Source organism: Pteropus alecto, unplaced genomic scaffold (genome assembly GCF_000325575.1).
Source record: "Pteropus alecto unplaced genomic scaffold, ASM32557v1 scaffold395, whole genome shotgun sequence".
NCBI lineage: Eukaryota > Metazoa > Chordata > Mammalia > Chiroptera > Pteropodidae > Pteropus > Pteropus alecto.
In genome coordinates, this window is record NW_006438643.1 from 395,154 (window position 1) to 412,731 (window position 17,578).

Here is a 17,578-nt window from a genome sequence, read left to right on the forward strand (position 1 = left end):
CTACTTACAGTCTTTCCTCTGGAACATTTGTGATGAATGTTCACTATGCACCATACTGTTCTCTGGTACTGAGGATATAATGGTAAACAAGATAGACATGGTTGCTGACTTCATGGAGCTTCCTTTATAGAGGAGGAAGACAAACACACACATTACTAAAATAATTGAAAATTGCAGTCATTGGTATGAAGAGACCAAACAGGGTGCTTATAAAATAAGGTAGTGGTAAAAAAAATCCTGTCTGAGGAGGTGACATTGAGCTGAGACTTAAAGGTCATGAGGGAGTTAGCTTATTGATGAGCAAGTGGAAGAACAGTCTAGGGAGCAACATGCAAAGGACAACAACTGGGGAAGAGCTGAATGTATTAGAGGAAATGAAAGACCAGTGTGACTGGAGATGTAGTGAGTAAGCGAGGGAGGCAATGAGATGAAAGTAGAGAGAGAGGTAGGATTCATATCCTGCATGGCCTTGTAGACCATGGTAGGAAGTTTGAATTTTAACCAGTAGAAATGTATATATAAAATAGGAGTAAATAGTTTCCAAGGTATAAAACCCTGAAATCTTTCTGGGGGAAATAAAGCATTAGTTTAGCCATGGACTTTATGACATTTATTTTGGCTCTGGAACCATTTTATTTCTTTCTTTTATTATAAATAATTGAAGTTCCCTGGGTCTTTGTGTTTAAAATAGAAGTTCTTGGATCACTGAAAGTTCTAGAAAACTGTTCTAGATAATCGAGACACCATATAGTAGGGTTTCGGGTAGGCATCTTTCCCAGTTTAGCTATGTTTTGTATAGGTGAGGTTTCTGAAAAGCTAAGTTAGGGTATATATGAGATATTACAGAATCACTCTGATTAGACCAGTGTTTCTAAACGAAGTATACACTTCAGAATTTGAAAGTTACTAACTAGGACAAGAGAGTCTAAACTCTGCCTTAGATCTCTGAAGTTACAATTTTTAGGAGTAGGTCCACGGCATGTGTATTTTTAAAAATTCTCCAAAAAGTAATTATAATACTTGAGTATCATAATTGAGAGTCGAGTAGGTTAGGAGTTATTGGTGTAAACCAATAGAGAATAGATGTCAAAAAAATTTGATTTCTCATTATGCTGAAGTTAGACCATGGTTGTATATCTAACCTCAGGGAATGTCTTGTTGTTTCGGGACAGTTGATTTCTTTCTTGGGGTCAATTTGTTTTTCCTGTGCCGGCCTCTGTCCATCTTGCTTTTGTCTTAATCTTATCCTAACTTCTTTGATTCTTTGTCATTATCTTTAGTCCTTAGCATATATTTCTATTAGTTTTGCATTTGGTCCCCTGATCTCAGGAGCCTTTTATGTTCTTGGGGTATTTCTGTTTGGTTCCTGGTTCTTGGAGAAACCATATCTCTTCTGGTTTCAGGATGCCCGTGCAGATGCTTTCCTTTGCACTCTTTGGTCTTTTAAGCTTGATTCTGTTCACCTGACTTTTTAACTTCTGTAGCCCATCTTTTGTGGCTTAAAGTGAACCATGCTAGCTAGCCAGTCTTTGTTCCTGACTATCTGTATTGGTTTCCTATTGCTGTCATAACAAATTACCACAAACATAATGCCTTAAAACAACACACATTTATTATCTTACAGTTCTGTAGGTCATACATCTTGACACAATCTCGCCAGGCTAAAATCAAAGTGTTGGTGGGGCTGCATTCCTTTCTAGAGGCTCTAGGAGAAGATTCATTTCCTTTCTCATTCAGGTTGTTGGTAGAAGTTATTTCATTTCAGTGATAGAACTGAGATTCCCTATTTTCTTGCTGGCTGTAAGCTGAGGAACATTCCCCGCTTCTAGAGACCAACCAAATCCTTCACTTGTGGCCTCCTTGTTCCATTTTCAAAGCCACTAATGGATTGAGTCCCTCTCATGCTTCAAATCTCTTCTTTCTTTCTTTTCTTTTTTCTTTTTTGACTCAGCTGGAATAAGGTCTCTGCTTTTAAGGGCTTGTGTGATTTGATTGGGCACATCTTGATTATCCGGGATTAGCTTTCCATGTCAGATTTGCAACCTAAATCATATCTACAAAGTCCCTTCTACCACGCAAGATAAAATATTTATAGGTTCTGGAGATTAGGACTTGGACATCTTGGTGGGGGGTGGTGTGTTTTTCTACCTACCACACAACATTTCAGTGAGTCTGAATGTTTTCATTGCTAGTTAAAATGGTAATTTTGGGTAAACCTTCCTAAACATCCATGCTTTCCAAAATGTGAACTGCTGTCTCTTTCCCACTATGGCTGGTTTTTAATTCTCCCACAATCATTTAGTAAATGATGAGCACCTAGATTGTGCAGGTAGTGCCCTAGACTAAGACCAATAGTTGTCTTTGGGGAACTCAAGGTATCGGACACACTTGCTATAAGGGAAGTATAGAGAAAGTGCGGTGGTGGGGATTCAGAGGAGTGAAGGAGAGCTTACATGTGTCTGTTCTCTTCAACTAGCCAAAGATGAATTACCCTTCTTCCTTTTCTAAAACAAAAGGTTTCCACTCTTCTGGACCCACCTGTTTTTTCCTTTTCCTGTCAGCTGCCCTTGAGCTTTTCTTGAACCTAACTTCTGAGATATACACTGGTGTCAGAGAAGTGACTCATATTCCTGTCCATAGCCCTGCCCACTTCCCAGCTGGGATTCTTCCAGGTTTCCTCGGTTTTCTTTTTGGTAGGGATTTAGCTACTGTGCAGCTACAGTGTCTGCTGGCAGGCATTCACCTAGTTATCATGTTGTTGTTGTCTCCTGTAAGTCATTCGTTCAGTTCCAGTATTTCCTAGGGTCTCTTTTCATGGGTATTAATTTCATTTGCATATTGCTGGAATCTCTGCTGACTGGTGTATGTAGCCAGAGAATTTGCTGACATGTGTATGATTTATAGAAATACCTTGAATCTGACACATGATTCATTCATATCTGTGAATAGTGAAGTTTTGCTCACAAAGGTCATGTGATCATTTATTTACTACTTGAATGACCGTTATGTGCCAGGCCTGTGCACATTGTTTCTCTATGAGTGGTTGGTTGGGCCTGGGGCTGGTGGGGGCAGGGGTTCCCACATGGTAAACATCTTGGAGGGTAGAGAGCTCTTATGGTAACTCCCTCCCTCCTCCCCCACCCCTCAGCTCTGCATGGTCTCTCTGAGTCTCTTCAGGACCCTACTGAACCTCAGCTGTGAGGATGTCCTGCTGCAGCTGGTTCTCAGGTATCTGTGGGACAGGGCTGAGGGATGGCTGATCTGAACTCTTCAGGGCCTTGTGCATTACTGGGGCAATGGGTTGTATTGGGGTTCCTCATGTGTTTCCTGTTGGAGCTTGGCTTAGCCATATATTTGCATTGGCCTGGTGTTCTCCCAGTCTCAGTTCTTAATTCCTAATCTATCCTGTGCTCCTTTTCTGCTGTCTTTCCCAGGTATCTTGTTCCATGTAACCATGTGATGTTGAGCCAGAAGCCAGCTGTGCGTGATGTGGACCTATATGGACGAGCAGCGGACAAGTTTCTCTCCCTAATCCCATGCTGTTGTAGGCACCGTGCCCCCAGCCCACCCCGTCCAGAGCATGCCTCGTGGGCACGAGGTGGGCCTAGCAGAGAGGCAGGGAAAAGGGAGGACACCACGGGTATGGCCTGGATTCTGGGGGAGTCTAACAACAAGGGGTGAGTGGGGGGAGGTGGCCATGAATGGCATTCCATCTTTGGGGAAGTCAGTGAGGGGTCTTGCGGGTGGATCCTTAATGCCATTAAAGAAATTTAGCTTCTGAGCAAAACTATCTCTCTCTAGTTTCATGCTCTTCCTGTTTCCATTGTTTCTTTGATGTTGGTGATGATGAGATTGAGTAGTGGATGAGGAAAAGCTTCATTTGGAGGGTGGAGTCAGCTATCTGAATTGGTCCCATATGTTTGTTGTCTCATTGCTTTCTTAGTCTCCTTAGGTGTCTTATTCCTCTTCCTGGAGCACTTTTCATTGATTCCTCTTATGTTTTTCCCCTCTGCAGGCCCTGGAAGCCCAAATGTTGACTCCTCTTCTGTGGTGACAGTACCCCGGCCTTCTACGCCATCTCGTCTGGCCCTCTTCCTGCGACAGCAGAGCTTGGTTGGCTCTGAGTCCCCAGCCCCAGCCCCTCGCTCACCAGGGCTTGCTGCATCCCCAGCCTCCAGCCCTGGCCGACGGCCCAGCCCTGCAGAGGAGCCTGGTGAGCTGGAAGACAATTACCTGGAGTATCTGCGTGAGGCACGCCGTGGTGTGGACCGCTGTGTCCGAGCCTGCCGTACCTGGTCTGCCCCCTATGATGGCGAGCGGCCCCCTCCTGAGCCTAGTCCTGTTGGCTCCCGGACTAAGAAACGCAGCCTACTGCCTGAGGAGGACAGGGACAATGTGGGGGAAGGGGAAGAGGAGGAGTCGGGGTGCGCGGGACTGGCCGGGGTTGCAGGGGAGGGCCCTGGCCACCTGTCTCCTCCCCAGCTCAATGGGATACCAGTACCATGGCCTGAAGGGGCCAAGAAAGTTCGTAGGGTGCCACAGGAAGGAGCTGGGGAACTGCTAGAGGGCACCTCTGAGGGCATGGCAGGACTAGAGGGCTTTGGACAGGAGCTCCGGGAACTGGAGGTGGCATTGAGCAATGGGGGAGCTGGCTCAGAGCCCCCCCTAGAGCCTCCACTACCTCTTGAGGAGGAGGAGGCCTACGAGAGCTTCACCTGTCCCCCTGAGCCCCCTGGCCCCTTCCTCAGCAGCCCTTTGCGGACTCTCAACCAGCTACCAAGCCAGCCCTTCACTGGTAAGCTACTTACCCTAGGCTTTCTCCTTTGTGTACTCTTTGCATGTTTTGACATGTTTGTGCTGGTTTCTGAAACTTCTTGGCCATGTCATTTCTGTGTACTTGCCTAGCTCCTCATTCATTTTGCTTGGGTTCCTTCTAGATACATATGTCATACTCACGTGTCTTGTCTTTGTGTATGTCTTCCATGCTTGCGCTGGTTTGAGTATTGACTTATGTCTCAACCTTGTATGTATGTCCTATGTGCATGTTCCTCCTCTTCCCCAGTCTGGCCATTTCCTGGGATTTGTGATCAGGATATTCTGTGTTTGGTGTTTCCTGGTGAATCACAGCAATGTACCTGAACCATGCGAAAGACATACTGGCTGTCCTGTGTATAAGGCACCTGTAAACCATGCTGTTCCCACTAGTATATCTGTCTGGGTGTTAGGTCTCTTGTCAGCTCTTCTGTGGCCCAGGAGTAGCTCTTGTGGTGTTCTTCCCCTACTCGGTCTTGACCTGCTTTCTCCCAGCCTCTTTACAGAAGGATTCAACTTCAGATTTCTTCTGTTCCCTGTCCTTATACCTGGTTGGTTGCCATGACTATCCAGTAAAACTTTCTTAAGAATTTGTGGTTAGTAATAAGTACTGAAGCAGACAGAGTAAAATACCTCTTTAGGGCATATGACAAAGTATGGCCTTGAGTGCCTCAGCTGAGTTCTTTTGGTTTCTCCAGGATGTCTTTGGAGCTAGACCTGACCTGAGTGACTGGGCTAACTCCTCTTTGTTTTCGTTTGAGGGCCAGTTCTACTCAGCCTAGCCCTTATCTGGTTCTTATCCTTACTCCATACCCTGAGTTAGAAGGGAAAAAACCACTTCTGGGAAGCAGTGTAGTACTTTGGGCTACAGATACCTTGAGTTAGTGTCTCATTTGTGTCACTGGTGCATGTAAATTACTTATTATGGTGCTGGTACATTGTGAGAACTCAGCACATGGTAGCTTTTTACTAGAATTATCATCTTTTGGGTACATGGCAGATATAAGTTGACCACGTCAACCATCTTCCAGTTATTTTAGTCAAGTTGTCATGCCTTGATCAGTACATGTCCTAATGGGGCCTGGGATATGTTGCCATTCTGCTTGCACAGCATCAGATCTGCTCTGGAGTCATGATGACTCTCTCTTGCAGACTATAGAAAATATATCTTTTCATTTAATTATTTAGCCTTTGCCTTGCTCCTTCCTTTTTAGTACCACTAGAATGTTTACCACATTCTTGAAGCATTAATTGAAGCCCTGTCCTTTTACTTCTTTGCAAACTCATCTGAGCTTTTTGAATTTTCTTTTGCAAGAAAGTACCAGGAAATGAGAGGAGCAGAAGGACAAAGTGATGGACCCTGTTAAACTAGAGTTGTTTTAGAGTTAAGGCTAGTCATATATATCTAGGATCTTTTCCAGGATTCACTGCCTCTTGCCCTTTGTTGTTCTCAATTCATACTGCAGTTCTTAGGTATATTCCTTTTCCCCCACAGATCCCTGATCAGACAAACTGTGATGGTTCTGGAGTCCTAGTGCTGAGAATTTGTCTCAGTTGAGGCCAGTTCTACCAGTAGATCATTCTAATCCCTTTTATTAGCCTCTCCCCAACCAAAGAGTCTGCCCTAAATCGTTTTTTTCTGGCTCTCAACTAAGCTTTTTTCTATACGTACTTTTCCACCTTCTTAATCTCCAGCTCCTAAACAGAGCTGATTTCTCCTTTGGTCCTTGAAAGAGTTCTCTCCTAACTTGAAGTAGGCCCATATAGTCATCTTCTTTGCCTTTGTTACACTTTCTTCTTGCTTTCTTTCTAACCCAAGTCTAGTGTTATCTTCTGTTTTGTGTCCAACCCAGTTATCCTTTGGTCTTGATCACTTTCTCGCTTGTTCTTTTTTCTGTTGGGCCTCTTAAAGCACTTTTAAAAACAGAAATATTATGTAGCTTATAGCAATTAATGAATACTTATAAGTTTCTGTATCTAACTTAAGCTAAATGCCTTATGTCAGTCTCTCTTTGGTCCTCTTAATAATCTTATGAGGTGGGTATATTTTCTTATTTTACCAAGTTGGAAACAATGCTTAGAGAGTTTTGATTCATCCATTAACTAGTAAAGGGTGAAGCTAAAATTTGAAACCAGGTCTCTCTGACTCCAGAGCCTGCGGTCTGGCTCTTCACCTCTAGTCTGTGTAAAGCTGGCATCTGGACTCTTGTGGGTCCATGTGGTGCCTGCCATTTTATATCCTCCAGAATAGGTGGTCACAGGATATTTAAACATACTCAGAGACTGACACACAGATAATTTTCATCTAGTAAGGGCGGGGGTCTCTTGTTTTTGGGAGGAATGCGTGCGATGTGCATTGTGTTCAGGCCTTGTATCCTTGTGCCCACCCCTCCCAGGCCCCTTCATGGCTGTGCTCTTTGCCAAACTCGAGAACATGCTGCAGAACTCCGTCTATCTGTCACCCCCAGCCCTTGCTCCGCTCTTTCCTGCTCAACACCAACATGGTCTTCCAGCCCAGTGTCAAGTCCCTGCTGCAGGTGTGCGATGCATGCATGCATGGGTGCGTCCAGGCTCCATGGTGGGCCAGGCCCGCAGCTGGAGTGGCCCCGGGGGTGCTGGGAACAGGCCCAGTGGGACTAGAAAGGACTGCATCAATCTAGAGCCACTCAGAAATGTCAGGAAGTTGTACTTTGTAGGTGCTGGGCTCCGTGAAGAATAAGATTGAGAGCTTTGCGGCCTCCCAGGAGGACTTCCCAGCACTACTTTCCAAAGCCAAGAAGTACCTCATTGCTCGTGGCAAGTTGGACTGGGCTGAAGGCCCTGCAGCAGGACCTGCTCCCCGCCGCTCCGATCCTCTAGGTGAGGCAAATCTCTACCCTCCCTAGATAGCTAATTAGCCTAGGTTAACTGAACTCTTATTAAGAGTGAAGACTTGTGATGGGAACTCTGGGAAGTTGTAGGAACTTGAGTCTTGGTGTTTGTCCTCAGGCTTCTGGTCAAAGGATAAACATATTTCTATCCATTAAGAGCCAAATCAGCAGTACCAGCAAAAATTACTCCAGTAATTGGGAACAGGCAAAGGGACAGACTAGTCTCTAAGTTGAGGTTTTGTTACAGCTTGGTAAAGGACATGGCGTTTGATGTTGGCCTTGTGAAATGGATAGGACTTGTGTAGGCAAAGGAGAGAGTTGGCTTTATTCTTTTGTTTAGGAGATAGCATAAACTATTTAGTTGGAGCAGGGGCTTTGGAAGGTGGTAGACCAGTTGAGTAGTAAGACTAGAAAGATTTGACCAGAGCACGAGGTTCTCAAAGTAGAAGTTGGGCTGAGTAGAAGTTGTGATCTTTTAGGCAGTGTTCATGTGCTAGTTCATGTGCTAGTTCATGTGCTAGGTGAATTGGAGCTAGGAGAAAATGTAGTCAGAGCAGTCAGGAGGATTCTGCCATAATGCAGATGTGACCTGTAAGGCTTGAATTAGAATAGTGGAAATAGAAAGGAAGAATTTGACAAAGTGGAAATGGGATGGAAGTATTGGCAGAATTTGGTGAGTGGTTGTGGGATATAAGGAAGAAGGATGAGTTAAATATGACTACGGAGTTTTAAATCTAGACCTTTCATTAACAAGTATCTGAGCACTTGACTGATGTGCTAGGCAGTCTTTAGTACAGAAGACTCAGGGAGGTATAGGATGAGATCTATGCCTTCAAAGAGCTGACACTCTAGAAAGAGACTAAAGGAATTTCGTAACTGAAGGAGCAAGGTCCCAAAGATGGTGGAAGTATCGAGATTCAGAGCATTAGGAACTTTGGAGAGGAAAAGGTGGTTTTTTCTCCTTTTGAAGCAAATGAGAAGAGATCAAGAGGAAATGATATGTACCAATGGAGTTGTGAGGTATGATAGAGAAGTTTAAGGAATTGAAGTCATTCTTCGTATGTTTATCTAAGTAGGAGGCAAAATAATATGCTGAGAGCAAGAGAGCAGAGCTAAGATGGGGGCTTAAGGAGAAAAGTGTATGGGTTGGGAAGAGAGTACCAGAAGGGCTATTACATAGCTGTGAAGACTCAGCGAAGTTCTTTATCATGATTTCCTGATTGTCTAGTATTGTGACTATTTCTTACGTCCACAATCGTGGTACTTTGTTCTTTGTGTATGGCCCAGGGATACAAAGGTAAATGAGACAGAGTCCAAGCCCTTAGGCTCATAATTAGTGTATGAGGTAGATGATATATATATATATAAATGGGTTATTAAAATGCAATGTGATAAGGGCAGTAAAATGGGAAGTCAGTGGAGGGCAAATCATAGGTGGTTTCCCAGAGAGGTGGGGATAGTGAAATTAAGCCAAAGATGAAAATAGTAGGGAGATCAAAATTAAGGCAGAGGAGGCTACAGAAGCATGGCAAGAGCCTGGAGGGTTCCAGGAAGAGCAGATAGGTGTGGATGCAAAAGCAGGGTCAGGTCTAGAGAGTCTCAAGAGGTTAGAGGAGGAGTATGAGCCTGGTTGTGAAGGGTTCTGAATGCCAGATTTAATAGATCTGTCTAGTATCACTCTGTAGCCAATATTAGAGCTTGAGAATGGGAACTGTATCATGATCTAGAGACTAGATCCGTAGAGCCTAGGCCCTAGATATTGGACATAATTCCGAGCCAGGAATCTAGGCAGAGAATTAGAGGAGGGTGGACAATATTTTAAATGGCTTATTTGACATGAAGTTGTCTGGCCACAACTAGTTGGAGGATGGCTTTTGTGAATATAGGAGAGAGACTTGTAGAAGGCGAGTGGCACAGGAGAGCAGATCTTGGAGGGATAGTGGACTGTGACAGAAATGATAAAGTCACTGAACTACGATTGCATGTATAGCCTCCGTGGGTATTGAAGGAATAGAGGATGTGTGTCAGGTGTTACAGAGGACAGATAGGTAGGGGAAGGTGGACATATTTGACTTTAGTTTAGGAGGGTGATAGGAAGCATGAAGTAAGGGCATGTTATGGACTGAGGAGAAATAGATTGGTGAGGTAGACTAATGATTGGAAAGAGGAGTAGTAAGTAAATCTCTTGGGGTGAAGGGGCATGGGGAAGGAAGAGATCTTGGCTGGGAATGAAGTGGCTGAAGTGTTGACTGACTGGGAAAGTTGAGGATGGTGGTTTGCTGGGTGGGGAGGCTGGATAGAGAGAAGGCTGGGAAAGCAGCATTTGTGTATTGAGAGTCCTAGTCAAGAAGTCTGTGTACCTGGGGGGTGACATGGGGAAAGCTCCTCTCCCTGACCAAGGGAGTTTGCCTGACCCCTGTACCTTCATGATACCCCTGTCTGTTTGCAGTGAAGAGCCGGAGGCCGTCCTTGGGGGAGTTGCTCCTGCGGCACACGCACAGTCCAACCAGGGCCCGGCAGGCGGCACAGTTGGTTCATCAGCCTGGGAGAGACGGTGCAGGACTTGGCCTAGGTGGAGGCTCCCCTGGGGCTTCAACTCCAATTCTTACCCCCCGGGGTGGGGCCCCTGAGCGCCAAGGTGAGGCTCTGCGAGTCAAGAATGCTGTCTACTGTGCAGTCATTTTTCCCGAGTTTCTCAAGGAGTTGGCTGCCATCTCCCAGGCCCATGCTGTCACCTCGCCTTTCTTGTTGGATACTTCAGAAGAGGGATCTGTCCCTCCCATCTCAGGCTTTGGGCCCCTCAATCCTTAACTTTCTTCCATGGACAATCAGGACCTTGAGTGGCCAGGCTGGGGCCAGGTGCAGGGCTCCTTTTTATGTGTGGAGGCAGTGGCAAGAGGACTTTTTAATTTATTTCAGATGAATGTTTTATGGAGAACTTGTTGCAATATGTATAAAAGGGAAATCTCTATTCTGTGCTCATTCTTCTTTCCCACCCTTTTTCTATGTGGTTGGGGCTCCAAGAAGGTTGTATATAGATGGGGAGGTGGTCAGGGATATTTTCAATGAGAACATTGATGCCAAGGTTTAAGGTATTTCTTATTCCCTTAGAGACTGAGGGGACATGATGCCTAGGGAAAAAAGGGCCTCTACCCTTCTTCAGACCCCAGAAGAAAGAAGCAGCAGGGGCCCAGCGTGGTTTGGGGGAGCAGCAGCTGATGTTTATTGGGGACCAGTATCCCTATGCCTGATCTTGGGGGCTTTGCCCCCTGCATCTGTTGCCTCCACTTCAGTCGTCGCTGTCGAACTCTGAGGACAGACCCTGCAGCAGGGGCAGGGACATGGAGTGCCGGTCGGGGTCCCCGGGGCCCCCACCCTGGGCTCCTGGTGGGGGGCTGCGGGGGCTGAAGAGCCAGTTCTCTGCCAGGGTTGGGGATAGTCACAGCTTGACTCATGCCCTGGTCTTTCTGCCTCCCTGATCCCTCCCTCTGGTCTTCTGTGCTGTGCCCACCCCCTCACCAAGACCATGTTTTCATCTCACCCTCCCTCCCCTGGCTCCCTCACTCCATCCCTCTCACCGGGGTTACGTGTGTCCCATACATTTTTGGGCTGTACTCTTTTTGTCCTCTCCCTCCACCCTGTTCCATCCCTCTAATATTTCCCCCACATAGTACCTGACAACATCTGGGGCCCTCTTCGGAAAGGGTTTCGGCCCTTGTAAGAGAATCTGGTGACTTTGCCCTCTGGCCCTTCCTGGGGAGGTGGTGTAGGTGGGGCTGGGACAGGTAGGGGCATATCAGCTTCGGGGATATCATCAGGGGCTGATGTGGGGGCCAGAGGTGGCATGTTGCTGAGGTTGGGTCTGACCCAGTTGGCCCCATGGAGCAGTGGATCTTTGGTCAGGGGCTTCTGTGGTCCCAGCATTCCCTTGGGCTGCAGTGAAAACTTGAGGCACGAGAAGGCAACAGGGAGTGACCGTTGTAACCGGAGCAGCTGGGGTTCACGGCCTGTAGGCAACAGCCCCAGCTGTAGCCAGGAACAGCAGAAGATCTGGTAGATGACATAGACGCTGTGGGTGCTTCGGAGCCAGGGAAGAGTCTTCTGTAGGCTCACCTGCCCCGGCGGCAACAGCAGGAAGGCCACCTTTTTGCGCAGGCCACCCATATGTAGGCGGATCCGGCAGGGCTGCCCGTCTAGGAGCCGCATTTCTTCGTAGGCTATCTCTGCTCGGCCGTTTGGTGAGTATTCCCGAGTGCAGTGGGCAAAGGCACCCTCAGACCCTGCTTGCTCCAGGAGGTTTGGTAGTGGTCCCACTGGTTGTAGTGCCCGCCGGCCTTGACGACCTGGCAAAGCCAGGCGGGTGTGGGTTGGGCGGGACTGCTTCACTAGCACACCCAGTAGGTCATAGCAGGCTGCATCCGATAGGAAAGGTACTGCCACTACATTGGGCCCAAAACGCTCTTCGATAACCTGCAGGTGGCCAGTATATGGGTCAGGGACTGAGGGTCAGGAGTTACATGTTACTCCACTCTAGAGTGACCCTCCCCCTGTCATTGTTTGATTACATCTCCACAAGGTACTCAGACTGTCATACTTTCTGCTTATCTCTCAGTTCTCTCCTGTAGCAAAATCTTGAATGTCTACTCTGCTAGATACATACAGGGAATACATAAAAGAATGAAACTTTGTCCTTGTTCTAATATAGCTCAGTCTGATGGAGGAGACAAAAATGTAAACAGTCAGCTAAGTGCAATAATAGCAGGCTCTAGAGGAGGTGAGAAGCGATTTTACAGCCTTTGTCTTTGATAGAAAAGAGGATCAAAGGTTTCTAGGTGTCAGAACTGGAGCTTTGAAGGAATTAGCCAGGCAGGAGAATGGTCAGTCCAGGCAGAGGGAATAGCCAGTGAGAAAACCTGAGCTTACAAATTAAGAGGGCACATTCAGGAACTTGTAATTTCATAATATATAAATGTAGGGTATGAGGAGGGACAGGCACACAGGAACTTGATTATGAAAGGCCTGCGTGTATGCTAAGTGATTGGAATTTTATCTTGAGGGCAATGGGAAGCCACTTGAAGGGCTCTGGTTAGAAGGGGCAGGATCAGATATGCATTTTAGAAAGGTAATTTTGAATAGGAAGGCATAAAGACAGAAAAATCAGTTAAGAGTATTGTAATCAGGTAAGACGTGGTGAGGCCCTTAACTAAAATAATGGGGGAAAATATATAGGTTATAGAATTAGTAGAACTTGGTCACTTGAGGGGTGTGGGAAGAGGAATCCTCAAGGATTATTCTTAGGTAATTGATTAGATGGATGATGTCTTTAACCAGTGGAGCTAGGGCAGAATGATGTACAGAAATGTTTGGAATGTCCATTCTTACGCCATGTCTGTCACCACTTAATATACACCTTCTGCCCTAGCTGAGGCCTCATCTTTGTAATGCTAGTTTTAATATGCTTTTAGGGATTCCAGTTCCTTTCAGTTTTGTCTTACTTGTCTTAGCCTTTTTGGGTTTGGGAACCCACTTCTGGAAAGTTTAAATTCATGACCAACTGGGAAACACTGTAAGGTCCTCTCTAGTAATTATACTTAACAAATTGTATGATAACAACTCATTCAGGATGTTGTTTGCTGAGACTTCTGATCTGTGTTCTGCTAGAGAGTATACAGAATTCCTTTTCTGGGCTTCTTTCATGTTAGAGCCCTGTTTTTCAAATGCCATATACTCTACTCCTCTCCTCCAGCCCCCAAATCCCACATGTTTTTGCCCCTATGATGGCATTGCCCACTTGGCTGGTCCTCTGGTAGAATTCACTAATGTTCACTTAAGGCTGATCTGTTTTTTGCTATATAAAGCTGTTTTGGAAGTGCTGCCCCCTAGCATAAGAAGAGGGTAGCTAACTGATGGAGTTGTGTCTGTACTTCCAGTAAGCTGAGGTAAGTTGAAGACTACTTACTGTCTTGTCACCTAGCTGAGGAAATAACTGGTGTTCTTTCTTGATCTGCATGGAAGAATATGCCATTATTCCTTCTTCTTTGCTTCACTGAAACATGAAACACTTACTTTTGGGTGGGGGTGTCAGGCTGAAGAACTAGGGCTCTGAGAAAGAGGCCAGTTGGGTTTTCAGGGATGAGAGCGGAGTACTGGTGGGTTGGCATTTTAGTATGGCATGCTCTGCCCCATGACAGAACCAAGCGTAACTTCAGAACCCTACCCTAGGGGCTCCGTTGGTGCCTAGGATCCTATATAAATAAGACATTAGTGGGAGTGTCTCCAGAAGAGTTTCCTCTAACAGGAATGTGACACTTAAAACACCTGGTTTTATGGTCAAGATTTCTGCTAAAAGGTGAATCCCTGAGTTAGCTGGAGACTCTCAGAAGGTAGATATGAATTTGCCATGAGGTTTATTAGGTCCCCTTTCTCACCCTTGTAGGCCTCAGTGGTTTTCCTAAAATAGGAAAAATAAGGCACTCCGTTCTATGCCGGGGTGACCGTGTTCTTGGTAGAATCACCATTTGAAACCACTACCTGTTCCTATTGCACTTTTACTTCTAGGTGGAAGTTTTCTGGAACTTAAAGGCCTGCAAATTTAGATCTCCCAGGGGCAGCATATGAAAGTGATGGTGGAAGATTATCTTCCTGGATGTCCCTAGGCTGGTTTGAATTCTGAGTGGGAGGCTCTTAAGCCACATTCTGTTCATCCAGATGTTCTCCAAAGTGCCCAATAAACTGTCAGCAGTTCTGGAGAGAGGAAGCCAGGTCACTCAAATATGTCCTACTCCTTAAATTTGCCACATATCACCAGTGATTTATCCTGTATGTCTCTACCCTGACTTTCCTGACAATTTTCTATTAAAATAGGATAGGGGATTTTTTTTGATACTCAGAGATGGCATAGCATTCTAATAGTTGAAGACTGCATTTACTTTCACCTTAATTCTGATCGATCCATTCCAGGACCAACCTTTTCCACTGCTGAAACCAGTTACTATAATACTTGGGAGTACCTTGGCTCTCATGTTTCTCCTTCCCTGGTAAGCTGACCTTTGTGGTGAGCAGCTTCTCTATTTTGAATGGGAACTACATGCCATTAAGCCTGCTTTGACTATGGTAGGCACTTATTTAAGATGGATGTTTTAAACTTGGTAGGCTGCCTTCTATGAGTGTTTTAAATTCACTCCCAGAACCTCATCCCTGAATTCTCACCTCAAAAATTTTTAGCTGTCTAGATTTGGTGAGATTTGTTGGATACCTGCAACTCAGGCTGAGATCTGCCTGTTCCTTGAAATCTATGTATTTGGCTCAAAACCTAAATTTCTTATTCTGTGGAAGTTAAGGTGGAGGGAATATCTGAGAAGAAGTGGAAGGTAAAGTTCAAGTTCTTTAGAAAGTTGAAAAGGCCTTTCATGATGAGCCCCTGTACCTCTTTGACCTTATTTTCACCGTTACTCCTTTGAACTCTGCTCTAGAGGGCTATTTGCAGTTCACAAATCTGCATTTTTCTTTTTCCTCTTCTAACTTTTCGTATGTTTTATCTTAAGTTAGTACTCTGTTCACTTACCTACCCACCGCTTGTGAACTCATTCAGGTGTTTATTAAGCACTGTTTATGTGCCAGGTAGTCCTCTTCCCTCTATGTGTGAATAACTCCTACTTACCTAGCTAGAATGTAATTCTCTTCAAAAAGCTTTTCTGACATCCTAAGTCCTACCCCTGACTTAGCATTTTTCCTGTCTGCTCTCATAGTTCCTTATGTGTTCAAGGAACCATTCTTACTTCATTCACAATTGTGATTCAATTGGACAGTTTGTACAAAGCACTTAGTGCAGTTCCTGGCCCATAAGCAAGCACTGAGTAAATGTTATTATTGTTTTCAGGCTTCCTACCTATTCCTACTCATAAGCTGCTCAGACCCAGCTAGGTCACACTTTATTGCTTCCTTTTAGCCTTCTTGCTTTACCTACCTTATCCTTGATGAGGGTCCAGGTGGCATCAGCTTCATCCAGTGTTAGCAGGTGGGGGGTACCAGCCAACATGATGGGGTATGGGAGGGGTTAGGCAGGGTGGTGGCTGCTGCAGGAACCCCAAGCCACCCAGGAAGGTAAGGCCCAGGCCCTAGTCTCTGACCTACTACAGCATGAGGTCATAGAGGTCCTGCTGGGTGATGGGGCCTTGGGTGGGGAGGAGGCAGTCACTTTCCTAATCTCACTATTCTTATAGTCTAAGTCCATACTCTTGAGTCACCTATCTATTCTTCTGCTCTAGGGGAGGAAAATGCAGGTATCTGTTAGGGTATCTTTGTCTGCCTGTGTGTGTATGTGTGTGTGTGTGCGTGCGTGCGTGCACACATGCATGCATGCACGCATGCTATGTGTAGTTCTTGGTCTGAGTTTTTTAAGGAAACAGGATCAGGTCTCCTTTTAGCAGTCTCCTTTAAGCAATCTACAATGCTGTCTTTTCACCTGCAAATGACTTATTGAGGTTGTGCGTGCACACATGCATGCATGCACGCATGCTATGTGTAGTTCTTGGTCTGAGTTTTTTAAGGAAACAGGATCAGGTCTCCTTTTAGCAGTCTCCTTTAAGCAATCTACAATGCTGTCTTTTCACCTGCAAATGACTTATTGAGGTTGTATTGGGGTCTTGAAGGACATGGAAGAAGTATAGATCAGGACTTAAACTGAGAATCAAGCAGTAATTCTCAACCTTGGCCATACTTTGGAATTACCTGCGAGCTTTGAAGATCTGACCTCCAGAAATTCTGATTTAATTGGTCTGGAGTGTGCCCGGGCATCAGGATTTCTAAAAGCTCTTCAGGCAGCTTTAAAGTACAGCCTGGGTTGAAACCCAAGTGGGTTTCAATTGCAGTGAAAACCAGGTGTGTGTGTAGGAGGGTGCTATGCTGAATGGTGACAATGTGGAAGATAAGAATCTAATTGGGATACTGTTGCCTTAGTAATTAGAACTTTCAGGAAGCCAGAATTACCCAGGTAAATTTGCGGAAAAATTTTTTATGCTCCACTCTCCCTGTCTCAGGCTGATCTGTGTCTAATAGATTCTTCCCACTGCAGCCCTAATCTATATGTGATTTCCCCTTGTGTCTCTGTCCAGAGATCTCAACTTGCTGTTTTGATGGAAAAGAAGAGTGGTTTTTCCCCAGAGAAGAACTACTCTAGAGAGCCTTTCTAGTAGCTACTCTCTCACTCTGCCTCTTAACTGTCCAGAGTTCTCTCTGGACTCCTTTTGCAGAGTCTTAATGTGTGCCCAGAAGACTCCTCATGTGTGGGGAGCATCCTTCTCTATCCTGGCTGAGTATGTAGAGCTATCCCACAAAGCTGGCCATTATCTGAGCCTAGCCAAGGTGGTATGAGTATGGGGTATAGGGAAAGGTCCTCCAGTGGTAGGAGAGAGTGTTACCAAGAAAAGTTTCCTAAAAGAGACGTAACTGATTTTAAGGGAGGGCAGGTCTTTCTAGACAGAGCAAAGGGTATGGGTACCAGGTCTTTGAGCAAAGTTTTGACAGTGAGTATGGACCTGTGTTACAGGAGAGGAATTAATATCAAATATTTGTTGAACTCTTATGTGTTAAGAGCTGTGCCAAACACTTTAAGTACATTATTTTAGTCAATCCTTTTGGTAGCCTCTAGTAGGTGCTATTATTTCTTCCATTTTACAAGTGAATGAACAGGCTCAGAGAGGTTAAATAAATTAGTGCAAGTCTGCCTGTTTCCAGCTTTTACCATTAAACGGTGAGTAGTTCCTTTTGGTGAAAGGAGAAACCAATGTATTACTTCTGCTCTCCTGAGTGTGTGTTGGGAGGAGTGCATGTTAGGTGGAAGTGCAAAGTGGTAGAGTGAAAAGGAAATGGGCAGGATGAGAGAAGAACTGCAATGG

At 45.4% G+C, this 17,578-nt stretch overlaps 2 protein-coding genes across 2 annotated transcripts in view; one reads left to right on the forward strand and one right to left on the reverse strand.

Annotated features, from left to right (window-relative positions):
* The window catches only part of FAM160A2 (family with sequence similarity 160 member A2), a 23,190-nt gene extending 12,537 nt beyond the window's left edge, over positions 1-10,653 (forward strand). Inside the window, 7 exon segments of the mRNA XM_006915668.3 lie at positions 3,149-3,228; positions 3,435-3,640; positions 4,016-4,795; positions 7,209-7,266; positions 7,268-7,349; positions 7,509-7,671; positions 10,132-10,653. Of these exon segments, the coding sequence (XP_006915730.1) occupies positions 3,149-3,228; positions 3,435-3,640; positions 4,016-4,795; positions 7,209-7,266; positions 7,268-7,349; positions 7,509-7,671; positions 10,132-10,493 (1,731 nt within the window). The 3' untranslated portion in view covers positions 10,494-10,653.
* A 142-nt stretch (positions 10,654-10,795) lies between these two features.
* Positions 10,796-15,720, reverse strand: CUNH11orf42 (chromosome unknown C11orf42 homolog). The gene is made up of 3 exons (XM_006915667.3): positions 15,649-15,720; positions 11,357-12,152; positions 10,796-11,102 (listed from the first exon to the last, which is right to left on the reverse strand). Exons 1-3 carry the CDS (start codon positions 15,718-15,720, stop codon positions 10,972-10,974), a joined length of 999 nt encoding a protein of 332 aa, XP_006915729.1. The 3' UTR covers positions 10,796-10,971.
* Positions 15,721-17,578: the final 1,858 nt, after the last annotated feature.